This window comes from Tiliqua scincoides, chromosome 1, assembly GCF_035046505.1.
Source record: "Tiliqua scincoides isolate rTilSci1 chromosome 1, rTilSci1.hap2, whole genome shotgun sequence".
Classification (NCBI taxonomy): domain Eukaryota; kingdom Metazoa; phylum Chordata; class Lepidosauria; order Squamata; family Scincidae; genus Tiliqua; species Tiliqua scincoides.
This window is the reverse complement of record NC_089821.1, coordinates 100,504,158-100,531,534: the sequence shown is the minus strand read 5'-3', so window position 1 is coordinate 100,531,534 and position 27,377 is coordinate 100,504,158. Positions and strand designations below refer to the sequence as shown.

The 27,377-nt window shown below is 44.6% G+C and overlaps 1 protein-coding gene across 1 annotated transcript in view; it reads left to right on the top strand.

Annotated features, from left to right (window-relative positions):
• The window catches only part of DPP4 (dipeptidyl peptidase 4), a 78,939-nt gene that overhangs the window by 35,096 nt on the left and 16,466 nt on the right, over positions 1-27,377 (top strand). The window contains exons 18-23 of the mRNA XM_066612093.1: positions 2,059-2,157; positions 6,163-6,232; positions 19,126-19,320; positions 20,736-20,790; positions 23,040-23,139; positions 25,352-25,416. Of these exons, the coding sequence (XP_066468190.1) occupies positions 2,059-2,157; positions 6,163-6,232; positions 19,126-19,320; positions 20,736-20,790; positions 23,040-23,139; positions 25,352-25,416 (584 nt within the window). The remainder of the gene's footprint in view (positions 1-2,058; positions 2,158-6,162; positions 6,233-19,125; positions 19,321-20,735; positions 20,791-23,039; positions 23,140-25,351; positions 25,417-27,377) is intronic.

Below are 27,377 nucleotides of genomic sequence, written 5' to 3'. Positions count from 1 at the left end.
TGTTGTAAATTGTTTGAAAAATGTTTGTTTTTAAATGTAAATTGCAGCTGTACTTGTTCCCAGTTCAGACTAGGACCATTGCAGGAGAGGAAGCTTATCTGTATTGCACCCCCATGGCTGTAACTTGCCCTGAGAGGAAAGAGCAAATAGGCCCTTGACCTAGATCAAGGCCCCTGACCTAGATTGGGACAGTGATGATGGCAAGGGATTATTCCCCAGTCCTGATCCAGTGTAGCTGCAATATGCATCTTTTTAAAAGGCAACAACAAGCAGGTCTAGGCATAGAAACTGTATATCATGTGGGTTGGTTTAAAAAGAGAATATGACAAATTATGGAGGAATGATTTATCAGGAGCTCTTAGTTGTAACAGCTTTATGGAGTCTCTTGCTGATAATTCCTGGTACATGATCCTGTGCGCTCTGTTCAATGGGATTCACTCTCAAGATAGCACACATCTGATATTGTATCAAAGACTGTCCCTTGTTTGCCATTTCTGTTGCTAGAGTTCTGAGAGCTTCAGGGTTGTTGGTTGACGGAGAAGTTCCTGGAGAACTATCCGAATACCAGGGGGAAAATACTTTGTAGTGTTGCTTTTGTTATTAACATGATGACATGGTAGTGACCGTATTAAGAGTTGCAGAAATTTGTTTTCAGCAAGACTTAAAGCAAAACTATAATTTTTCTGAAAAATCAGGAATTAGTTTTCAGGAAAACGTCTTTCTATCCCTCATGTCTGCAGAGATATACTTTCAAAAGTTCAGAGGTATTGCTTAGAGGCTGTGAAACGGAACAGAATGTCAGAAGAGGAAGCTACAGTGGCCGAGGGAAGGATTTTTAATTGCTTTGTTCTGATAGCATTTGGCACTCAGAACTCAAAAGGATTTTTTTTTTCATTCTGACTGTTCAATTCAATGCATATCTGCTTAGAAGTAAGCCCCATTGAGTTTAATGGGAGTTACTTCCAAGTAAGAGTGCGTGGAGTTGCAGCCAGAGGGACAGATATTGTTCTGCATGCCCAATGGTAAGAAATTCCTTTATTGGAGTGTAATGAAGAACTGGTAAAGTCTTCAAGCATGCCATGTCCCTGCACATCTTCCTTTTTAAATTGTGCACCCAGAGTACCAACTTCCTTAATTATATGACTGTATAGTCACCTGTAGTACTGTCATGGCAGCTGCTTCTTCACCTGTGATCCTATTTCACTTGAGAATGCTTGTGAATTATGTAATTGCCTTGGTCTTTTTCACCCATGGTTGCCCTCTTTCCCTTCCAGATAGGGTGGGAAAGACTTGTGTGAAGGAAAAGTAATTTCCATACCAGAGTGGGTGCCTGTAAATTAGACCATATTTTTCTCTTCAATTGCTTGATTATTTTTTTTCTCATTTAGGACAGGATAGCTTACTTACTGTGAGCAATGCTGAAGTACAGATGTTCTCAAACTGGGTTGTCGCAATGCCCCAGCCTGTGGACCTCTTTAAGGGGCGGGGAGGGGGAATGCAGTGACATGATCCCCAGGATTGCACTACTGTTGAAGGAGCCTGGGGCTTTCTTTTACTTACAAGATTCTGCAGCAGCCTCCCAAGAGTGCAGGGAGCCCCGTGGAAGCCTCCCCAAACCAAGCAGGGCTCCCCAAGCCACAGAGAATGAAAAATAACAATGGTGACCCACTTATGGTTTGTGATTGTGAAGCCCAAAGTGGATCACAATAGTTATTTTTACATTCTCTGTGGTTTTACATTCTCCACACCACCGGGAGGCTGCTGAAGCTTCTAGCCCCCCCCCCCCAAAAGCGGCCTGATCCTGGGGGATCGTGTCATTACATTTCCCCTGCCAAGATTTACCTCGGGAGTATTACTCCTGAGAAGTTTGAGAACCCCTGCTATAGTAGACAAAATGTTACTATTTCTATAGGTGGGCCTACTCTGCTTGTGGCAAACTTTTGCATAGACAGTACACTCTCCAAATTGTAGACCTTTGGGTTTCAAACTGCACACTGCAAAGGAGTATTTGACTATAAGTAACTCAAGTACCATTTGTGTCTATGTTTTGTTTTATAGTTATTAAAATACTGGAAGATAATACAGATTTTGGTAACTTGTTGAAGGATGTCCAGATGCCTTCCAAAACAGTCAAAAGCCTTTCGCTGAATGGAGAAAGTAAGTTAGCAAACAGACTGCAATTTTAAAATTTATTTCCAGGAAATAACTCCGCACAATCTTCATTTCAGACCCTTGGGAAGCCCTCATGTTGAAACGTTCCCCATCCCCCTGTTCCCCCAATTCCTGGCTGCATCCAAGGTGGACTGCCAAATGCCACTGCATGCTTACCTAGCGGGAAGGCAAGAACACCCACTTCAGCTGCTGTCCCCATTGCTGCCACAATCACTTGCCATCCTCTTTCTCCTTCCTGCGTAGTAGCGGACCTCCTCAACCCCACACCCCAGGGCAAAGGTCTGCAATTGCACCCCCTTGCGGGCTGCCACTCCCCCTCCACAGAAAAATCCCCCACCCACTTAGCTGAAGTGCATGGAACCTCGTGTGACTCCAGGATACATTGGGGAAGCCTCCTGTTGCTTCCCCAATGTTTTAAACCATCCATTTTCAACCACTGTGCCGTGGCACACTAGTGTGCCGCGAGTGGTGCACAGGTGTGCCACAGGAATTTGGGGGAAGATCATTTATTAGTAGGACCAATGGGGATGTGAGCCCCCCACTGGCAGCATGGTGTGCCTTGTCAACTGTCAAAAACCTGATGGTGTGCCTTGACAATTTTAGTGCCTTGTCAGTGTGCCACAAGATGAAAAAGGATAAAAATTGCTGTTTTAAACTGTGCTTCTGAGAAGCCAGAAGCAGTTTCCGACCACATTGGGAACGTCAAGGAGTCTTCTGTTTGGTCCCAGAGGTGCGCAAGGCTCCACGCCGGGACATTTGCCCCATTCATTTAATGGCAATTCTGCCACTGTTCCTGCACTCCTTTAAAAAGGGAATGGGAAACAAAGGGTAAGAGGAAAGAGTGGGCTAGATTGTCCCCACTTTCCTCTTCTCAACTCTTCCTCTTCCTCTCTGGTCCGCATTTCCTTTTTAAATTCAAGAAGAGATGGAGGAGGACAATGACAAGCAGGAGGAGGTGAGTATACAAGCATGTAGATGGGTGTTGGCAGCCAGTCAGCTGGAGGCTGATTGAGACCAAGGTGGAAGCAACTGCCACCAATCAGTTGCCTGAAATGACAAGGAAGGGCAGACTTTTCAGTCACTTTGATTGACAATGACTATCTTTTAACACTGCTTCTTAAGAGAAGGTGAAGTGATACTTTCCTGTAGCCAGAGACACCTACAGTGTGGGCCGATCCCAGCTGGAAGCTTTTTCAGGTGCCAGGTGTGGTCTTTCAGCATATTTGACACCTGTAGGCCACACAGAGACTGTGTTGATCATCTTACTTTTTCCTGTTAGTTTCCAGTCTTCTGCTTGGACTAACAAAGTCATTGTGGTTGGCACAGTGCAAAAGAACCATCATTACTTTGAAATCCTTATGCTAAATTGGTATCTCTTTGCTTTAGTACTTACCCACTCAAACAGATTTCCTGTCTGCACTCCACCGTTAAACCAGCTGAGGCAGAAGCTGTCACTTAAATTTACATGAAACTATTCTTATGTCCCTTAGGAATATTTTATTCAATGTCCTTCAGGAAGTTGTGGGTAGTTATTTTTTTTTTGTTTTTTGTTTTTGGCATGAAAAAGCAGTTTGCCACTTCCCTGATCAACTCAAGTGACAAACAGCTGTTTCCAGATGGAAAAAAAAATGTACCTGTTCTCTTCCCCATTTAGCTGCCACTCTGTTGTGGAAATTCTTCTGCCCCTGGGCTATAATTCCATAGAAGTATTCAGTTATGTCAGGTGGTTTCTGTGGTAGGGTAATAATACGAGAATATACTCCCATGGGAGTGTTCCATTGAACTCTGCTGTAATTCCCCCAAAATGTGCACAGAATCTGCATTCAGGGTCACTGCTCAGCAAAATCCTGAAGGGAAACTATTTTTGTGTACTCAGCCTTCCTTTCCTGCAGTTCCAGTTTCCAGTTCATGTACAACCTCCCACTATTCCTTTGTATATTATAGAGTTGCTTGACCTTTGCGCCTCTTTCTTCTCTCGTTAGCAGCATTTTTACTAGGTCTAAAGATGTGGTGTAAGAGGAAAAATTGAAATGAACTGCTTGTTCCTTCTATGTGCATCTTTATCGCTTCCTTCTCTTTCTTGCTGCTTCACCTTTCCGGGTTAGGAATTACTGGGTAAGATGAATTCTTTTGTTTTGTTGAACAGGGTTGCACATTTAGACTTGGTATATTTTCTAAGCACAGTTAACCTCCTGATACTATCATTTTTATTATCTGCAAAGCAGGAATCCTGTTCACAGAAAGAATGTTGCCCTCCTCTGCTGAGTTTCAGATCACAAAAAGATCACAGTCTTCCAGGGAGCTCAAGATCTTTCCCTTCCCATTTATCCTCACAGGCACCCTGCTTGAACCATTCACTAATGAGGCTATACTATATCTCCAAAACTAGACGTGATAGGGCAAAACGGATGCCATTTTTGGAATCAGCAACCCAAATTCGTATCAAATCACCATAAAGTTTGGGAAAAACTTTTCTGACCCTCAATTTTGTAGGCCTGTGTTATCCAACACATGCTGTGGCTGAGCAGGTATTTGAATCCAAATGTACCCTGTTGGAGCTTGCCTACTGCATCACATTGGCTCTCCCCTCAGGGCCACTTGTATTTCCTACCAACATAATGAATGGCTATTTTTATTTCCTTTGCTTTTCAATAAAAGGTTGTTCTTTGATCAGTGTAGATTTTCATAGCTAAAGTTATTATGAGGTGTGAAAACAATCACTTTGCAAATACACAGGAATCACTCTTGTCTTGAATATATCTAAGAATACCTTCTTACTAATAATCTTCCATGCTTCCTCACTGAAATCTGAAACTGTATCTTCGTAGCAATCTTGTTAAGAAGACATTTTCATTTTTAGCTAATGCAGAGCCTTTCTCAAGTAACAGTCCCAGATCAGCCTGTCATTATTATGTTTGTTCTTTGTGTTTGAATAATACTTTTCATTCCACCCACATTTGAAAGGCACTTCAAATCCAAGGTACTTTCATTTTGCTAGTCTATACATGAGATCTTTTTACTAAACCCACTCATAACTTTTCATTTTCATTTAAATCGGTAATCATTTTTTTAGCATTAATATTCAGAGCCTTTTTTTTATATAGTCTACAAATGCCCCAATCAGCACTGTAGCTGTTTTTTTGCTGAGAAAATATTGTTTGAGATTGACTAAAGTGTCCTAACGCTAAAACTAATGTTAAAGTGCCCTAATATTAGGAGAGACAGTTTCATACAGCTCCCTACAGCTCCCTGATTCCTGCTGTGACTAATGTTGGCAACTGTTTGGTCCAGAGTAGAAATGAATGGCAAACTGGTACTTGGATATTCCATGGCATGGAATCCATAGGATAAGGAAACCCATGTGAGTATTGCTTTCTAAGGTGCACTTATTTTGTGGAAAATGTGCATTACCACATGGAATTCTGCATGTGTAATCAAGATCACAAAAGCCCTGTTCAGGTCTCCATGGTTTAAGAACTCCAAATAATGTGCGGGCAAGCCCTGCCCCTACCACCACACTGTTGCTCTGTCCCTTTGTCTCCAAATTGTCAACCCCTAGTTGACAAAGAGTATGGGAAGAGCTACAGAGCATGGTGACAGCACTCACAGTGTACTGACATTGTCCCCCCCCCAACTGTGCATTACATCTCCATGAAAAGGGAATATATGAAAAAGTCTAAATGCACTGCAGTAATACTGAAGTTTCTGATTATCCTTCCTCATTTTAAACAACACTTTCAGTGTATTTTCTGTTAATAAAAAGAAATTGGGATTTTGTAGCCAAATGTACAGTCTGTTGAATCTGAAGCATTTTGATAAAACCAGATTTTGTCCTATTGAGGCTGGCATTTTTTAATCTAAAAACTTAGCAGGTTTTTGCTTCAAGCTTGAAATTCTAGTTAACTCCAAATGCAGCTTCTCATGTGAGAATATCTTTCATGTATTAGTTATTTGGTTGCATCAATGAGACGGTTTCATTTTTGTTTTCAGCATTTTGGTATCAGATGATCTTACCTCCTCACTTTGATTCCTCAAAGAAGTACCCTCTACTCATTGATGTGTAAGTCAAACTACAAATAATCATGTTATTCTTATTTCATTTGAAAGAGTTCTGATAGTTTCAAAGCCATCAGATGATTTGTCTTTTCATGTAGGTTGTTTGTAACAACAGTGGTAAATAAAAAAGATTTATAAACTGCTTTTCCAAAGCTCAAAACAGTAAACAGTTAATATGAAACAAATAATAAAATAAAAACAATTGACAAAAGTACAAGGAGCAGATAAGAAGCATCTAATACAACAAGAATAAAACCATAAAAGCAGCACACAGTAATCTGTGCATAGTAATTAAAAAGGGGGTCACCAGGCAAATCATTCATTCTCGAAAACCAGTTGAAAGCACGTTCATGACATGGTGTGAGTGGATGGTGCTGGCCTGCCGGCACTGTATCCACAGGCCTGGCCACTACTGGAGGTAAATACGCTGCCAAGTGGTGGAGGTAGGCAGGGAAATGGAAAGGAGCGTTTTGGGGTGGAAGAGGGTGGGACAGGGGCAGGCCTATGAGGGGTTGGGTTTAGTGAAGGAGGCCTCTGCCATTTCTTAACCCCTTTTCTGAACCTTCTGGTGTTACACTGAGCTTCCTGGATTTGCACCAGCTAAATAGCTTGCCCAAGGAGCTCCATAGGGCAGGCTGGGGCTTTATCCAGCATAATGGGGAAAATATCTCCTTATCTTGAGTAGACCTATAGTGTCTTCTAACCCAGTGTTTCTCAAATTGTGGGTCAGGACCCACTAGGTGGGTTGTGAGCCAATTTCAGGTGGGTCCCCACTTTTATATTTTATTTTTAATATATTAGACTTGATGCTACCATGGTATGTGACTGCATCTGGGGAAATGTTACAGACCTATACATTTAATAAGCTACTATGTATATTCTTTTAACAATGCTAGTCAATGGGACTTACTCCTGGGTAAGTGTGGGTTAGGTTGCAGCCTAGGATTGTTAAAATTTTTCCTGCTGATGATACACTTCTGGTCAAGACGTCACTTCCAGTGGGTCCGGACAGATTCTCATTCTACAAAGTGGGTCCTGGTGCTAAATGTGTGAGAACCACTGCTCTAACCAGTGCTGGATACTGCGCAGGCCATGTGGCTTAGCTGCATCAGTGTAGGTTAGGATTGGGCTGTAAGATTCATGGGCTATTATTCTACAAGCCTGGTGCAAAGAGTGAAGACAAAACCATTTTCACATGTGAGTTTTCAGTTGGTTTTTAGCTTCAGTTGTGCTGTTTACATTAACATCAGATGATGCAGAAGAAGTTGGAGGGCATTTGTAATGTGAATGAGCATTTTTTTGCTAATGTAGGTCTTATATTTGCATTGCAAAACCCTAGCTTCCTATGTGGAAAAATACTGTAAGGATTGAAGGAGTGTTTTGTTTGTTTTTTCGTTGTTTGTCTTCTATATTTGCTTTTGTTAATGATCTAGAATCCATAAATAGCAAAGGAAAACAGCCTCAAGTAAGTTCTTCAATGTGACTTCCTAGAAGGTGTTGATTTTCTAGTTACACTCACTGGTGTCATTAGAAAAACGGAGTGCTTATTAGCTTGAAGGGCAAATGGATTTCCATTAGGAAACAGGAGGTGCTCATTAACTTGGAGGGCAAAGAATCAGAATTCTGTTGAAAACAGCTGGTTGGTTAATTCCCCTGTGATGAAGTCCAGAGACTATGAAAATCAGTTGAAAGACTCCCACTGACATGGATATATGATCTCTAGATCAAGCCCACAGCACACTGTGGAAACAACTCATTAGAAAACAGTATCCAACTGGTATGTATTATAAAAAGTATTATGTACTAGGCACATTCTACTGTATGTTTTGAACTATTAGCTAAAAACCAACTATACCTGTCTTGCACCTGCAAAGACAATTCAGAAACATAACAAAGAAGTCACATTTACTGGACCCTGAACATATGCTCTTGATTCCTTTCCTTCCTCACACGACTCTGCACATATTAATGTATCTGCATTAATTACCTTTCTTCTTCTAATTGCAAATTACCAGAAAATTTCTGTTCACAATAAATAGAGAGCAAATATTCTATATTTGCTGAAAATTAGGTCTCTAAGGAATATATCATATGTTAGTTGCAACTGTTTGGGTTTTCTGTAATCCTATTAATTTGTATTTTTTTAAGCTTATTATTTCTTGAATTATTAATTATTTGCCTACTTAGATTTCACTGAGCAGTAATGAACTAGGATTTTGCTTATTATCATTCTAAACAACGCAGGTCATTTCTTGTTAAATCACCTGATCTTTGGTGAGTTTCATTTCAGATAATATGTGAAAAGATTGACAGTGGCTATGGTTTTTATGTGGCAAGTATATTACAGTGACACAAATTTAGGAATAGTGCATAATAGTAAATTCAGAAATATTCTAGTACTACTCCAATCTTAGCATGATTAGTTATTCCTTTGAGAACTGGCAATCTTATTAGATTTCACAACTGTTAGGGAACTATATCCACTGGCCTTGGGAATTGCCATTTTGGTGCTAGATTTGACATGGGCTGATGAGATGATGGAACCCAGGTAACCACAATCATTGATCTTGTGGCATAGGTCCACCTTGAGGTCTGAGAAAAATAGACCTATAACTAAGTAGGTAGAGTTTTGTTTGCCAAGCCATTAGAACATTTAGGATTTTGGAAAAACAAATTCAGGGCGGCCCTCAGTATCCACAGGGGATTTGTTCCCAAACGCCACCCCCTGCTCACGGATACCAAAACCTGTGGATGTTCAAATCTGCAGGTCAGGCACCCTGTTGCCCTCTGGAGCTGTGCTCCAGTTGCATCTAGAAGGCTTTCTGAGGTCTGAAAAGCATGTCTTCCCATTTTTGGCCGAAACCCAGAAGTTGTGCTTTTCGGCCCTCAGATGTCACATAACACCAGAACCAGGGGGCATCCACTAAAATTGAGTGTTGGGAGAGTTAGAAGAGACAAGAGAAAATATTTCTTTACACAGCGTGTGGTTGGTCTGTGGAAATCCTTGCCACAGGATGTGGTGACGGCATCATAAGAACATAAGAACATAAGAACAGCCCCACTGGATCAGGCCATAGGCCCATCTAGTCCAGCTTCCTGTATCTCACAGCGGCCCACCAAATGCCCCAGGGAGCACACCAGATAACAAGAGACCTCATCCTGGTGCCCTCCCCTACATCTGGCATTCTGACTTAACCCATTCCTAAAATCAGGAGGTTGCGCATACACATCATGGCTTGTACCCCATAATGGATTTTTCCTCCAGAAACTTGTCCAATCCCCTTTTAAAGGCGTCTAGGCTAGACGCCAGCACCACATCCTGTGGCAAGGAGTTCCACAGACCAACCACGCGCTGAGTAAAGAAATATTTTCTTTTGTCTGTCCTAACCCGCCCAACACTCAATTTGAGTGGATGTCCCCTGGTTCTGGTATTATGTGAGAGTGTAAAGAGCATCTCCCTATCCACTCTGTCCATCCCCTGCATAATTTTGTATGTCTCAATCATGTCCCCCCTCAAGCGTCTCTTTTCTAGGCTGAAGAGGCCCAAACGCCGTAGCCTTTCCTCATAAGGAAGGTGCCCCAGCCCCGTAATCATCTTAGTCGCTCTCTTTTGCACCTTTTCCATTTCCACTATGTCTTTTTTGAGATGCGGCGACCAGAACTGGACACAATACTCCAGGTGTGGCCTTACCATCGATTTGTACAACGGCATTATAATACTAACCGTTTTGTTCTCAATACCCTTCCTAATGATCCCAAGCATAGAATTGGCCTTCTTCACTGCTGCCGCACATTGGGTCGACACTTTCATCGACCTGTCCACCACCACCCCAAGATCTCTCTCCTGATCTGTCACAGACAGCTCAGAACCCATCAGCCTATATCTAAAGTTTTGATTTTTTGCCCCAATGTGCATGACTTTACACTTACTGACATTGAAGCGCATCTGCCATTTTGCTGCCCATTCTGCCAGTCTGGAGAGATCCTTCTGGAGCTCCTCACAATCACTTCTGGTCTTTACCACTCGGAAAAGTTTGGTGTCATCTGCAAACTTAGCCACTTCACTGCTCAACCCTGTCTCCAGGTCATTTATGAAGAGGTTGAAAAGCACCGGTCCCAGGACAGATCCTTGGGGCACACCGCTTTTCACCTCTCTCCATTGTGAAAATTGCCCATTGACACCCACTCTCTGCTTCCTGGCCTCCAACCAGTTCTCAATCCATGAGAGGACCTGTCCTCTAATTCCCTGACTGTGGAGTTTTTTCAGTAGCCTTTGGTGAGGGACCGTGTTAAACGCCTTCTGAAAGTCCAGATATATAATGTCCACGGGTTCTCCCGCATCCACATGCCTGTTGACCTTTTCAAAGAATTCTATAAGGTTTGTGAGGCAAGACTTACCCTTACAGAAGCCATGCTGACTCTCCCTCAGCAAGGCCTGTTTGTCTATGTGTTTTGAGATCCTATCTTTGATGAGGCATTCCACCATCTTACCCGGTATAGATGTTAGGCTGACCGGCCTATAGTTTCCCGGGTCCCCCCTCTTTCCCTTTTTAAAAATAGGCGTGACATTTGCTATCCTCCAATCTTCTGGTACCGTGGCCGTTTTGAGGGACAAGTTGCATACCTTAGTCAAGAGATCTGCAACTTCATTCTTCAATTCCTTAATAACCCTTGGGTGTATGCCATCAGGGCCCGGTGACTTATTGATCTTTAATTTATCAATGAAGTCTGAAACATCTTCTCTTTTAACCTCTATCTGACTTAACTCCTCGGTCAGGAGGGGCCGTTCGGGCAGCGGTATCTGCCCGAGGTCTTCTGCCGTGAAGACAGATGCAAAGAACTCATTTAATTTCTCTGCCATCTCTAAGTCTCCTTTTATCTCCCCTTTCCCTCCCTCACCATCCAGAGGGCCAACCGCTTCTCTGGCGGGTTTCCTGCTTCTAACATATTTGAAGAAGCTTTTATTATTCCCCTTAATGTTGCTGGCCATGCGTTCCTCATAGTCTCGCTTGGCCTCCCCTATCACCTTCTTACATTTCTTTTGCCACAGTTTATGTTCCTTTTTATTCTCTTCATTAGGGCAAGACTTCCATTTACGGAAGGAAGCTTCCTTGCCCTTCACAGCCTCTCTAACTTGGCTGGTTAGCCATGCAGGCACTCTCCTGGATTTAGTGGAACCCTTCTTTATTTGCGGTATACACTTCTGCTGGGCCTCTATTACTGTTGTTTTAAGCAGCCTCCATGCACTCTGGAGAGACTGGACTCTTTTTACCCTCCCTTTCAACCTCCTTCTAACCAGCCTCCTCATTTGAGGGAAGTCCGCCCGTCGGAAGTCAAGGGTTTTTGTTAGAGATTTGCCTGGTATTCTTCCCCCAACGTGCACGTCAAAACGGATCGCAGCATGATCACTGTTCCCCAATGGCTCAGTAACGTTTACATCTCTAACCAGGTCCTGCGTACCGCACAAAATTAAATCCAGAGTCACCTGTCCTCTGGTGGGCTCTGTGACTAGCTGATCTAAGCCACAGTCATTTAGCACGTCAAGAAATCCGGTTTCCTTATCGTGACCAGAACACAAATTGACCCAGTCAATATGAGGATAATTGAAGTCCCCCATGATTACAACCCTGTCCTTCCTTGTCACCTCCCTGATCTGTTTCCTCATTTCAAGGTCCCCATCAGATTTCTGGTCTGGAGGACGATAGCACACCCCCAGTATTACATCGCTGCTCAAGCCTGGTAATTTAACCCACAGAGATTCTACGGTGGAGTCGGACCCACCTTCAATCTCTACTTTGCTGGATTCTATCCCTTCCTTAACATAAAGGGCCACCCCACCTCCAACACGCCCCTGCCTGTCCCTCCTGTAGAGTTTATAGCCCGGGATTGCGGTATCCCACTGATTCTCCGCATTCCACCAGGTTTCCGTTATGCCCACTATGTCAATATTTTCCCTTGTCACCAGACATTCCAGTTCTCCCACCTTTGCTCGTAGACTTCGGGCATTCGCATAAAAGCATTTATACACGGAATGCCCCAGGATGGGCTGCTTATTCGCTCCTTTGTCCCCGCATCCTCTCACTGTGCCAAACTGTCTATCACATCCCATCTCCCTACCTTTCCCAATTTCTTCTCCTACCCTGCCTTTGTCTTGTTGTTCTCTAACCTCCCCATCCTCATCCCATAGGGATGAGGAGTCCCGAACCGGATGCCCCTCGGCTCCTGTCGGCCTTCCCCCAGGGATCAGTTTAAAAGCTGCTCTGCCACCTTTTTAATGTTATGCGCCAGCAGTCTGGTTCCATTCTGGTTCAAATGGAGCCCGTCCCTCTTGTACAGGGCCCGCTTGTCCCAAAACGTTCCCCAGTGCCTAACGAATCTAAACCCCTCCTCCCTACACCACCGTCTCATCCACGCATTGAGACCCCTGATCTCCGCCTGCCTAGCTGGCCCTGCGCGTGGAACAGGTAGCACTTCAGAGAACGCTACCTTTGAGGTCCTGGCTTTCAGCTTCCTGCCTAAAAGCCTAAATTTGGCCTCCAGGACCTCCTAGCTACACTTGCCCACATCGTTGGTGCCGACATGCACCACAGCCGCTACCTCTCCCCCAGCACTGTCTACTAGCCTGTCTAGACGAGAAGTGATGTCCGCAACCTTCGCACCAGGCAGGCAAGTCACCATGCGGTCCTCACATCCGTCGCAAACCCCCCTCTCTATGTTTCTAATAATTGAATCCCCCACTACAAGAAGCCCCCGACCCCCCTCCTGCCGAGGAGTATCCCGAGTGCGCTTGGATACGGGCCCATCCCCTGGAGAAGGGATCCCCCCTAGAGGACTGTTTCCCTCCTCTCCAGGATGACGTCCTCCAGTCCCGAGACTTCCCACCCGGGCAGCCGAGGAGCTGCACGCCTGAGGTTGGGACGAAGCCTGATCGTCCCCAGAAGTCTCCCCACGGTCCTCCTCTGGCTGCCTGCGCTTCTCCAGGTCGGCCACCAAGGCTTCAAGGGAGCGGACGCGTTCCCTGAGAGCCTGGAGCTCCTTGCACCGAGGACACACCCATGACTTATGCCCCAGAGGCATATAATCATACATGTGGCACTCCATGCAGAACACTGGATAGCCCCCACTCTGCTGCTGGCTGTCTGGCTGCATAGCTTTTTTGTTGTTGTTGTTGTTGTTTTATTTAGGGGTCCTTTTAAAAACCGTACACTGGATAGCAGCCCTCTTCTCAAGGGAAGAGGAAGGGCAGTGTATGGGGCCCTGGCCTCCTCGCCCTGCTGCTGAACTCGCCCAGATGCTAAACTCTTGTGCCTTACCTGGCACTTAGTTCCCAGAGGCACTGGGTTCCCAGAGGCCACACGCGTCTGCAGAGGACGCCTCTGGCATCTGGCATGGACGCCTTTAAAAAGGGATTGGACAAGTTTCTGGAGGAAAAATCCATTACGGGGTACAAGCCATGATGTGTATGCGCAACCTCCTGATTTTAGAAATGGGCTATGTCAGAAGGCCAGATGCAAGGGAGGGCACCAGGATGAGGTCTCTTGTTATCAGGTGTGCTCCCTGGGGCATGGTGGGCCGCTGTGAGATACAGGAAGCTGGACTAGATGGGCCTATGGCCTGATCCAGTGGGGATGTTCTTATGTTCTTATGTCCCTCTGAACAGGACCAGAGTACAGCTACGGTTATGTTCAGAGTGGTAGCGTCACTATATAAGTGCAGGGGGTAGCAAATGCACCGGGCTGCAGCTGCTGAGAGGGGCAACATCAGGGGCTGGGGGGCAACATCGGGGCAACTCTGCCCGCATGCGAGTTGCCTTGGGCTGCTGCAGCCCCGCCAGGTGCCCTCGCTCTGCGTTTGGGAAAGAAGGAGGCAAGGAGACATGCTGCATGTCTGCTGCTGGCGGAGCCTGGACAGGTGTCGAGGTGGTGGCAGCAGGCACTGAGAAGAGAAAGTTTGCAGCTCTGCTCCGCTGTGCCTGAGACCTCGGCGGGGCTTTGGAAGGCTTTTGTAGGACACTTCAGCGCGGGGAGAGGATGTGCAGGAGGAGGAGGCGCTGAAGGCTTCGTTTGCCCCTATCCCACCACAGCCAGCAGCGGGAGGGAGAAAGAATGAGGCGCGTCGCCGCTGCCTCCACCTCCACCACCACCACCACCACCTCCTGCATGGCCTCAGAGCACAATCCTATGCATGTCTACTTAGAAGTAAGTCCCATTGTGTCCAATGGGACTTACTCCCAGGAAAGCGTGGACAGGATTGGAGCCTCAGTCAACAGGCACAACTTCCTCCCTCCCGCCTGCCTGCCCCAAGACCCAGGTCCTCCTCCCCCCAGCCGCAGCAGGAAAGCCTTCCTTTCACTCACCCACTCAGAGCCAATCCTTGGCATGTCTACTCTCAGGTAAGTTCCAGTGTAGCCAATGGGGCTTACTCCCAGGAAGGTGTGGAGAGGATTGCAACTCAGAGCCCAAGCCTGTGCTGGTCTATTCAGAAGGAATTTCCATTATAGCCAATCGGACTTACTCCCAGGAAAGTGGGACTGGGACAGGAGCCTGAGAGCGCAGTCCAGCCCAGGCAGGTCTACTCAGAAGTAAGTCCCATTATACCCAATGGGGCTTACTCCAAGTTAAGCGCAGATAGGATTGGAGCCTCAGTCAGTCAGGTGCAACTTCCTCCCCCCTCCCTGCCCTGAGTTCTCCTTCCCCCACAATCAATGTGAACAGCGGCTTTTCCATAGCCTCCTCTTGCCCCCTCCCACAGTGGCTGGACCCGAGCTGTGCCACCAAACAAAACGGCGGTGGCAGTGGGGGGGCATGCCCTACCTCCCCTCACATGTGCACAGCTCTCCTCAGTGTAGCCCATTGCTCCCTAATGTGCCTGGCTGGTGGGGCGCATGCCAGTGGTGGCGACTGCTTCTCTCCCCCCCCCATGAGCTTGATGGGGCTGCAGGAGCAGCCCAGTGTAAGACCTCAGAGGGAATGGAGGTGAGTAGGAGGGAGCTGGTGCTGGGGGGAGGCAGCTTGGGGGATGTGGCAGATTTTTTATTTTTCACGTTTAAAAAAAGTGGGTGTGAAATCAAAACCCGGAAGCGATGTCACAAGTTGGGGCAACATCTTGAGCTCTGCACCGGGCAGCAGGATCGTTAGCTACGCCACTGGTTCAGAGGACAGCAGGTGGCCCATCCTGTAGGTTCTGAACCCGCAGATCTTCAAATCTGCAGTTACAGAATCAATGGATACCAAGGGCTGCCTATAATATCTCTGGGTTTAATTTCAGTGTGGAAAAAGTTAGATAAGAACATAAGAACAGCTCCACTGGATCAGGCCATAGGCCCATCTAGTCCAGCTTCCTGTATCTCACAGCGGCCCACCAAATGCCCCAGGGAGCACACCTGATAACAAGAGACCTCATCCTGGTGCCCTCCCTTGCATCTGGCATTCTGACATAGCCCATTTCTAAAATCAGGAGGTTGCACATACACATCATGGCCTGTAACCCGTAATGAATTTTTCCTTCAGAAACTTGTCCAATCCCCTTTTAAAGGCATCCAGGCCAGATGCCGTCACCACATCCTGCGGCAAGGAGTTCCACAGACCAACCACACACAAATATTTTTGTTTGTCTGTCCTAACTCACTCAACAGTCGATTTTAGTGGATGTCCCCTGGTTTTGGTGTTATGTGAGAGTGTAACGAGCATCTCTCTATCCACTTTATCCTTCCCATGCATAATTTTGTATGTCTCAATCATGTCCCCCCTCAGGCGTTTCTTTTCTAGGCTGAAGAGGCCCAAACGCCGTAGCCTTTCCTCATAAGGAAGGTGCCCCAGCCCCGTAATCATCTTAGTCACTCTCTTTTGCACCTTTTCCATTTCCACTATGTCTTTTTTGAGATGCGGCGACCAGAACTGGACACAATACTCCAGGTGTGGCCTTACCATCGATTTGTACAATGGCATTATAATATTAGCCGTTTTGTTCTCAATACCCTTCCAAATGATGCCAAGCATAGAATTGGCCTTCTTCACTGCCACCGCACATTGGGTCGACACTTTCATCGACCTGTCCACCACCACCCCAAGATCTCTCTCCTGATCACAGACAGCTCAGAACCCATCAGCCTATATGTGAAGTTTTGATTTTTTGCCCCAGTGTGCATGACTTTACACTTACTTGCATTGGAACGCATCTGCCATTTTGCCAGTTTGGAGAGATCCTTCTGGAGCTCCTCACAATCATGTCTAGTCTTCACCACTCGGAAGAGTTTGGTGTCGTCTGAAAACTTGGCCACCTCACTGCTCACCCCTGTCTCCAGGTCATTTATGAAGAGGTTGAAAAGACCCGGTCCCAGGACAGATCTTGGGGCACACCGCTTTTTACCTCTCTAAATTGTGAAAATTGTCCATTGACACCCACTCTCTTTTCCTGGTCTTCAACCAATTCTCAGTCCAGGAGAGGACCTGTCCTCTCATTCCCTGACTGTGGAGATTTTTTCAGTAGCCTTTGGTGAGGGACCGTGTCGAACGCCTCTGGAAGTCCAGATATATAATGTCTATGGGTTCTCCCACATCCACATGCCTTTTGACCTTTTCAAAGAATTCTAAAAGGTTTGTGGGGCGTGACTTACCTCTACAGAAGCCATGCTGATTCTCCTTCAGTGAGGCTTGTTCGTCTATGTGTTTTGAGATTCTATCTTTGATGAGGCATTCCACCATCTTACCCAGTATAGATGTTAGGCTGACTGGTCTATAGTTTCCCGGGTCCCCCCTCTTTCCCTTTTTAAAAATCGGTGTGACATTTGCTATCCTCCAATCCTCTGGCACCGTGGCTGTTTTGAGGGACAAGTTGCATATTTTAGTCAAGAGATCAGCAACTTCATTCTTCAATTCCTTAATAACTCTTGGGTGGATGCCATCAGGGCCCGGTGACTTATTGATCTTTAATTTATCAATGAGGTCTGAAACATTTTCTCTTTTAACCTCTTGGTTAAACCTTAATTCCTTGAACAGGAGGGGCCGTTCAGTCAGCGGTATCTGCCCAAGGTCTTCTGCCATGAAGACAGATGCAAATAACTCATTTAATTTCTCTGCCATCTCTAAGTCTCCTTTTATCTCCTTTTTCCCTCCCTCACCATCCAGAGGGCCAACCGCTTCTCTGGCAAGTTTCCTGCTTCTAACATATTTGAAGAAGCTTTTATTATTCCTCTTAACGTTGCTGGCCATGTGTTCCTCATAGTCTCTCTTGGCCTCCCATACCACCTTCTTACATTTCTTTTGCCACAGTTTATGTTCCTTTTTATTCTCCTAATTAGGGCAAGACTTCCATTTACGGAAGGAAGCTTCCTTGCTCTTTACGGCCTCTCTAACTTGGCTCGTTAGCCATGCGGACACCCTCCTGGACTTAGTTGAGCCCTTCTTCCCTTGTGGTATACACTTCTGCTGGGCCTCTATTACTGTTGTTTTAAGCAGCCTCCATGCACTCTGGTGAGATTGGACTCTTTTTACCTTCCCTTTCAACCTCCTTCTAACCAGCCTCCTCATTTGAGGGACGTTCACTCGTCGGAAGTCAAGGGTTTTTGTGAGAGATTTGCCTGGTATTCTTCCCCCAACGTGCATGTCGAAACAGATCACAGCATGATCACTGTTCCCCAATGGCTCAGTAACATTGACATCTCTAACCAGGTCCTGAGTACTGCACAATATTAAATCCAGAGTCACCTGTCCTCTGGTGGGCTCCATGACTAGCTGCTCTAAGGCACAGTCATTTAACATGTCAAGAAATCTGGTCTCCTTTTTGTGACCAGAACACAAATTGACCCAGTCAATGTGAGGATAATTGAAGTCCCCCATGATTACAACCCTGTCCCTCCTTGACACCTCCCTGATCTGTTTCCTCATTTCAAGATCCCTTCCGGTTTCTGGAGGATGATAGTATGCCCCCATTATTATATCGCTCCTCAGGCCTGATAATTTAACCTACATAGATTCTGTGGTGGAGTCGGACCCGCCTTCAGTCTCTACTTTGCTGGATTCTATCCCTTCCTTAACATAAATGGCCACCCCACCTCCTACACGCCCCTCCCTGTCCCTCCTGTAGAGTTTATAGCCCGGGATTGTGGTATCCCACTGATTTTCCACATTCCACCAGGATGAAAGTTAGATGAAAGTTAGTAAGGTACTTTTTTTTTGGGGGGGGGGGGTTGCATTCTAGTGGTATCATGCATGCGAGAAAGGAAGTTCCTGCTTTGGAAGCTATCGACCCCTTCTGACCTAAAAAAATCCAGTTGGGGGACACTCTGGAGTAATCTGCCTCCATTGCAGAACAAGAAGCTTCTTGCAGGGAATTGGCAAACCCCCCCCCCCATTCTGCAAACATGGAAGTTCCTTCCTTTTGCATAGATTGAAACTAGACTACATCCCCTTTGGTTTTTCCATAATGAAGGTAATTTACTATTTGCAATAAACCAAGAATGAATTAATGTGTGGCATATGATCCTTAAGTAAGGGGAGGGAAGGAGTGATCCAATTCCCACTCATGTTTGGTGAGCAGGGAGCAGATCAATTCAACTTGCAGTGGGCTGGAGGGAGGTGGCAGCAGACGGAGTGCAGGGCACCCCAAATCCACAGTTTCTTGCACCTCTCTATTCTGATATAAGCCATATTGGATTGCTTCATGGCTGGGTCAGCCATGTCTCTCAAAAGCAAATGGAAAGAAAAATGTCTTATAATGGTTCTGGAAGGCTCAGGTGTATAATGAGTACACCTGGACACATTCATTTGTGTTGTATTTTTGATTACTCAGAATTAAATTTGCTGATTTGTATTCTTTGATTACTGAGAAACTTGGTAATTATAAAACTAATACTTAATGAAATAACATGCATAAAGTGACTTGAGGCTCTTTTCACAGGTATGCAGGGCCTTGTAGCCAGAAAGTTGATTCTGCCTTCCGAATCAACTGGGCTACATATCTTGCAAGTGCAGAGGAGATCATTGTGGCTAGTTTTGATGGCAGAGGAAGTGGCTATCAGGGCGACAAAATCATGCATGCAATATATCGAAGGCTGGGGACTTATGAAGTTGAAGATCAGATCGCGGCAGCTAGGTAAGTTCATGCTTAATAGTTCAATCCTATCCCCTGCCACCAGTGCTGATGCAGTCAGGCCAAAAAGACCCATTTTGCATTCACCTATTTTGGTGGCGTGTGTCCGAGGAGGGAAAAGGAGCAGCGAGATTTCCTAAAGAGGGGATGAGATCCACATGTGCCACTGCTGCCAGATCCACCCCCTCTCATCTCCTCCCTGCCCTCCAGTACTTCCCTCCCCTCCCCACCCAGAAATTCCCCTGTTCTGCCCCCTCCCTGTTCAGTTCCACCCATCATCTGTTCCCACTGCTAACTCGCAAGTGCCATCAGCTTGTGGCCTCTCTGCCAGTCTGTGCACATAGATTCCAGCCATTGCACTGCTGGTCTAATTGTTCTTGTTAGTGGAATGTCACTTCTACTGACATCCTCCCGCTTCTGCCAGTAGGTGGGATTGGGCCATAACTGTCTTAGTAATTCTCACTCTTCTGCTAACCTCCCTGACTGCCAGCATTTCAATGAGATAGACAAAAATATTTCCTTCCTTTTTAGCACACAAGACATGAAGATGTATTACATGAAAGGTCATATTTTACAGCAGTAGCATAGTGTGGGTGAGGTGGCTGGAGTAGGCTGTGGCCTGAGGTGCTCCTGAGGTTTTCCTAGAAAGCCTCACCACCTAAGCACTCTGAGCTACATGTGAGTGCTGAAGGGCCCTCCAGCCTGCCCCTGGCTCTGTTTGGCTCCAGTGGAGCCATTCCGGGAGCAGGGGAGTGGCGTGATGACATAGGGGGTGATGTGACTGCATCATCATGTCACCCCACCCTGGGCGCTTGCCAGCCTCTCAATACTACTGTTTCATAGAAATATGTATGCCAAAAAATTAAAGACTACAATCCTATATATGTCTACTCAGAAGCAAGTCCCATTGAGTTTAAAGGAATTTACTTCCAAATAAGTGCGTGTAACCGCCTTGAAATAAAGTCCGAGGAGAAATCTGACGACCATGAAAGGCGGTATATAAATACCTGTATTATTATTATTATTATTACTTATTACGTGTTTCTCTCACCCTTCCTCCAAGGAGCTCAGAGTGCACACATTATTCCCTGCCATACATGACTAGACCTAAGCGGCTGCAGCAGCAGAATTATGCCTTATGCCTTCAGCCCATTTTAGCCCATCAACCATTGTCACATGAGAACAGATCACAGTCATCTAAAGAAGGCTGTTTTGAGGTTTCAAAATTTTGTTCTTGGATTTTTCAGCTATCTTCTAAACTTCTGTTTCTAGCCCATGCATTTTCAAGTAAATCATGACTTTATGAAGAGAAAAATGAGAGTAATCCATGCAACGTCCACCACTAATAAGTACTTGAAATTTGTTTTCTCTTGACCATGTGTTCTTTGTCTATTTTATGGTGGATTTTTTCTCCTTAGGCAATTTTCTGAAATGAGCTTTGTTGACAAGAAAAGAATGGCTATTTGGGGCTGGGTAAGTATTAAAGTTAATCATCTTGGGAATTGCAAAGATAAATGATTAAAGAAAAGCTACTGTCATGAACATCCCAAACCACTGCAATTTCCCATACAGTGTTGTGGCAGCTCCAGCACCAGCTCCGCTGAATCCCTTGGGGGAATTTCAATCTTAGGAAGCCTCCTAGGGGTAAGGGCTAGGGGTTTGTTCCCTTGTCCTTTGTTAAGCCCCTGCAGGCCTGGTAGGTCAACTCAGACCTGTGCCAGCTGTATATCTGGTGCACGTTTGTTTTGACCCAGGAAGGTGGATCAGGCCAGGGAAGGGGGTCAGGAATCAGTGTGTGCAGCCATTTCCAAACCTTCTCCCTCCTAGTCCCGATCTGCCCTCCTCTCAGTTACTGCCCTGTTCCACCACCATTTCCCCGTTTCACCTCCTGCATGGCCTTATCTGTTCCGGTGGCTCTTCAGCCATCTGCTGGCATGTGAGAAGCCACTCCAGCCTCCCTGCCAGTGGCCTGGTAGTACACACTGTCAGAGGCTGCTCGGCTCTGAGGCTGCTTGATGACTGCCATAAAGCAGCTTCTGCAAGCATAATGCCTGTTACACCAGCACTTAACCGGCTGGGAACTTAACTGGGAACTAAGGAGCTATTTGTGGAAGATTTTATATATATATATATATATATATATATATATATATATATATATATATATATATATATATATATATATATATATATGTATGTATGTATATATATATGTATGTATATGTATATATATATATATATATATATATGTATGTGTATATATATATATATATATATATATATATATATATATATATATATATATATATATATATATGTATGTATGTATATTAATTTAAACATATGACCTGTAAGCATTGGGAGGAACAGGGAAGAATGGGGTGGTAGATAATCCTTCCAAATTGATACCTGTGGGGAAAAATTGAGAAATAATGCAAGGATGGGACTTAGGCATACATTTGTCTTCTACCCACCTTGCAGAAAGGTAGTATATGCAAGCTTCCCAAGCAGTCACCCATCCAGGCACTGATCAGGCCTAGATTTGCTTACCTTCAGCAAAATGGCGATGTCACATGTCCTCAAACCAAGCCAGTTCATTCAGCCTTATATGATCCTGCCTACTAAATAACTTGTAGCAGGAGTATACTTTGAATTGAGCAAAGGCTGAAGGTTCCACAAGATTGCCTCTCTCCACTGAGGGTCCATTTTTGCTGTTACTTTCATGAACTTCAAACAGTAATAGGACAATTCCTTGCATCATGCACAGCAGTGGCCCCACGCCACATGGGAAAAGCCCAGATGGCAGCTTCTTCCCCCATTCCTATGCTACTCCTCCCGGAAAGCGGGGAAACTCAGACATGTGGAGGAACAGTAGTGTGGGATGGGCCATGGCTCAGTAAAGCACCAGCCTGCATTCAGCCAAGGTCAATCTGTGGCTTCTCTACTTAAGGCTGGGAAAGGCCTGTTGCCTTTAACTCACCTAAAGGCAGCGTGAGATTCATTACAAAGAGTGCTACATCCCAATTTAACACTCGGAGGGAAGGTATAGCAGAAAACAGCTTGTTTATTGCTGGTACCAAAGCAAGGCAGCAAGGAGGCCAGTTGCCTCAGATCATGCGCAAGTGTAGCTAGACGCAGCTAGCTTTTTATACTTATTTCAAACATAAACAAGCATAGGCAAAGGGTCTTGTAAAATTTTGTCCCTGCCACACTTTACCCCTCCTATTGGTTGTTGCTTTGGCAAGATAACGCAGACCAGCTCTGTCTAGTCTTCAAGGACTAGGGCACTAGAGAGCCAGGCACTGGGTCAGGGGTGGCTCACAGTTTCTTGCTAACAAGCATTTTAGGCTCACAAGCATTTTAGGACCAGAGTCAGAACTGATGTTAAAATGGCGTTACTTTGGCCATAGTCTAGTGAGAGCTCTTGGCCCATGGCCTCAGGCCCCACAACAGCCACTCAGTCAATGAAAACAGTACTGACCTAGATTGACCCAATGATCTGATTCAGCAGAAAGCAACATCATGTGTTTATCCATCTGTGTTTGCATGAGAATGTGCAGTGGGTCCTTTACCATCAAGGTAGCACCAGACAGACTCCATCCCAAGCAAGCTGAGGCAAAAGGCTGTTTAGAACCTCTCTCTTCTTCCCCTCCCTTCAGAGTGCAAACTTTTAGCAGAAGATTCTCAACTTGTTTTAAATAGCAGGTTTTCTTTCTTGCTAGTCATATGGTGGTTATGTGACCTCTATGGTGCTGGGATCAGGAAGTGGCGTGTTCAAGTGCGGAATAGCTGTTGCTCCCGTGTCAAGCTGGCACTATTATGGTATGTGATTGTTTCTAAATAAATTGGATTCCTCTTTATATCATTAAAAAAGCATAGTTGCAAATGCATACATTTGCAGGGTGTATGTATTTGTCTGATATATGCCGGATTTTTGTATTGACTGCACACTCCTCCCACATAAAGTGCCATTTGGTCTGCCTTTGTGAACTCATGGGAGGTATTACACAATGTCCCTGGATCATATTTTTTTCCAATGAAAAACTTGGATGTGCAAAGCAAAATAATCTGCTTAACCTTTAAAAGGCACAAAATTACTTAATATTTGAAAATTTACTATAATGCAAATGTCTGCATTTGCATTCCTCAAGAGTGCCATGTGTTCCACAGTGCTGAGGGATCATCATTTCTGAATGCCATAAAATTCATTAATTCTGCTACTGACTTTCTTCCCATACAATGAGCTCAGAAAAGGTGGGTCACATATTTCATCCTTTGCTGGAATATTTTGTCATTTAAATCACATTGCTGGTTATGTCCCCTTAATTAACTTGGGTATTAGAATTTAAATACTAAGTTACTCAATGTTTATTGAGTAAGTTTATTAACATCTTTTATTGTCTTTAATTATCCCTCTGCCAACACTATAGGAATGCTTTACTACTATGAAAAACTAGGGTTACACAAATTTTTATAGAATGCCATACAGTACTATTGAATAGCAGTGTACATTCCTAAACCAAATGCTGCCAAGAACTGTGGCAAAAAATGTGTGGAATCAGTGGCATTACAAGGGGGTACAGCCAGTGTAGCCACAGTGGGTGACATTTAAGAGGAGAGTGACACTGCCCCGCCCAAGCCTCTGTTTATCTGTCTTTGGCCTACTCTGGGCCCAGCACCTTGCATGCTTGCTGACGATCATGTTTTCGCCACTTGCTGGCAAGAACACGAAGCAACTTGGCCCAGAAATGGCTTAAGATTCCTAAATGGAGGCGGTCTGGAGGTGGGCTTTCTTCATTTAAGGCAATGCCTGCAATGTTAGGGGTGATGTGATTATGTCACCCCCACACTTCTGGAACCCCAAGCTGCTGGAGGTGAGCGCTGCACCAGGTGAAACCTGCCCTCGGGACACCTCTGTGTGGAATGTTAGGCTGATATCAGGCAGTAGTTTTTAAGAAAGTTGAAACTGGCTGAGAAAAGCTTCCCATTCTACAGTGTATGTACTCTTCATGTGCTCCACTGTCACCTCTGGTCGAAAAGGATTTTGTTGGCTTTTCAAAACAGTACAAAAACCTGTGTACAAGGAGCAAAGATGACATTATGTTAATATAGAGAAATAGACTACAGCTCTTTGGCCACTGGATATTTGAATACAGTAAAACAAAAGGTATGCCGCACTCAGGTGTCAATAAAGAGCATCCCAGAAATGTAGCTGTGGGAAGGTAGCAAGTGACTGGCTACATTGCTTGGAGTCTGTGTCCACCCTACAGGAGATGTCAGGTACAGGGGAACCTTGGATTCAGGGTAGCCTCCAAAGTACCTGGACTTTGTAGTGGTAATGGGAGCAGAGCATGAACTAGGATCCGACAGATAAATGGCATCCATCTGTAAATGCAGCTTATTTTTTTTAAAGTTCATTGAAAAGCTCTCTCTATCAGGAATATGATTGTGGAATTTAGCATTATGAGAAGATTGCCAGCCTTGCCCCAAATGAAACACACATGATACGTTGGAGACAATCAGTGATACTAAGGCTGCAATCCTCACCACACTTTCCTGAGAGTAAGCCCCATTGAACAAAATAGGTCTTACTTCTGAGTAGACTTGGTTAGGATTGTGCCCTAAATTGCATTTAAAGTGCCGTTCTGGAATAACACTACAGTGTCCTTTCATTATTGGATTGCATTATTATAATTCAGTCACCATCACAGTCATTAACCAGTGGCATAGGAAATCTACCCGTTTCCTTACAGTAACTGGGGGAATAACAATATTGTAACTTTGGCATAAGGTAGCTGGGAAGGCATATTTAACAATGCTGTTGCCATGGACGACTGCATGCTGAATATTAATAAACAAATGCAGTTACCTACAATGCTTATCTGCAGGAAAATTGTCTCTTGTTTTTCCTAGTATGGTAATGAATTCGTTACATGGGCGAAGAACAGACTATGTGGCCTTTCTCATTCTTATCTGGCTTGCCCTTCAGACAAAAGCATTTTCAGTCACGCTTTGTCCTTTTTCAATTTCACAGATTCTATATACACCGAACGCTACATGTGTTTACCTCAGGAAGGTGATAACCTGCACAACTATCAGGTAAGAAAGTATCTTTAAAACCCAGTCTTCTGGGCACAATGCCGCTAGGCCGTACTTTTTGAAACACTTTATGATATCCCATTATATAGAGAATGCATGTTCAATTCAGCCTAACAAACATTGTTGATATATTCCAGATGACGTCTAAATAAATTGCTCATGTTTTTGTCTCCTGCTCAGAAGTGCTACTGAATTGATGTTTTTGCAGGAGTTTGGCGTTTGGATTGTATCATGTATGATAGAAACCTTTGTTTGGGATCTGTGGTGTATTTGTATAATACATTTTGCAGTGTAACCTTTGAAGCGGAGAATGAATCCATGTTGTTCAAATGTATCTACTTAACTGGAGGTCCCGGAGAATGCTAAAATCAAATAAATAAACTCAGTTCACACGTGTGAGCTAGGCTTGGCTCAAGTCACACATGTGAGCAGGGTCTCAGGCTACATTTGAAATGCAAGAGTATTGACAGATCTTCTGCTGGTATGGTAAAAGCAGCTAGAAACATGAAGTGGTTTTATGTGAATCATTTACCATCTGAAATGATCTCTAAAACGTTGTTTTGAGGATTAACCTTGAAACTATCTGCATGTGTATTGGACCTTGGAATAGCATGAAGGCTGGTAAGAGCCAAGTGACCTGTGGCAAAACTCCACAGGGAGTCAGTCCAGCACAGGGCTGGTATCATATCAGGTCAGTGTAGTATGTGTTCACTAGCAAGATGGTAAATATATAAAAGGTCGCTACAGATTACTAGACTTTTTCAGCTATCAAGTGACCATCTTGAGATATGTGCAGGTGAAGGACCCATCTTAACTAGTTAAGAGCATTTTTCTTTCTTTCTTGTCCAGGATACATTTAGAGCACTTTTTCATTAGCAAAAATTCAGGAAGCAAATGTGCATTTTACTCCTCGCGGTCTGCCCTTCCAGATCCCCATAGCTGAGGCAGTGGCACGCTCTGCCAGCTGACTGAAGCAGTGCTGGTATAAGACTTTTTCCGGGAAAATGCAGCAAACTGTTCAAGGCAAAAGTTCATTTTTAAAAAATTAGAATAAGCAAGAAGGAGGCTCACCAATGTGAGCAGGTCAAGCCAGTCCTGCATGGAGACAGCGGGATAAATACATCCTCTGCTGGAACTGCTCCAGCAGGCTCAGGCATTCTTGAACCAATTGAAAACATCCCGTAACTTTGAAACCTTAACGATTGGCATGGGATTATTTATACAATATTATTACTAGTAGTAGTAGTAGTAAATAAACCTTTAATGGCATAAATACATCGACGAAGTAAATTTAACAGGACAATGATACTAGAAAATATGTAGCATAAACGACATATGTAGAAAAAAGAAAAATTTACAGGGGGAGAAACTGTTCGTCCAACTAGCAGTATGACTGGGGATTCACGGCTTAGGTCCAACTATAGGTGCATTCTAGAAATGCCCGATGCTGGTTAGAAAAGTTGGACGGTTCACACTTCTTGCGAGGACAGATTGACTTGTCTGAAAGCAGGAGTTTTTGATAGAATGAGAGCCAGGTATCTGGCAACAGCATATGTCAAGGGTCCTATAGCATCTTCCATAAACCGTGAAAGAGAAGATTCACATGTAGGAGGATAATAGGAAAGCCAGGTGGCTAAATATGATTTGCGTAAGGAAGAATGAAAAGGGCAGAAAAATAATATATGGGACAGGGTGTCTGGAACTTCCTTGCAAAATAAACAGAGGCGTTTGTCACGAAGGTTACACAAAAAACGACCATAATGTACTGCGGAAGGGAATATGTTAAACTGGGCTAACAAAAAGGCTCTTTTCAGCTGTGGATTGGTGAGAGTGAAAAAATAATTTGAAGTAAGAGCATGTTGAGGGGATAGACCAAAGAAAAGACGGGAACAAGTAGGGTTAAGGGTACTTTTGAGAAAGCTGAATTCAGCCAAGAAAAGATTCTCCCTAATAATGCTGTA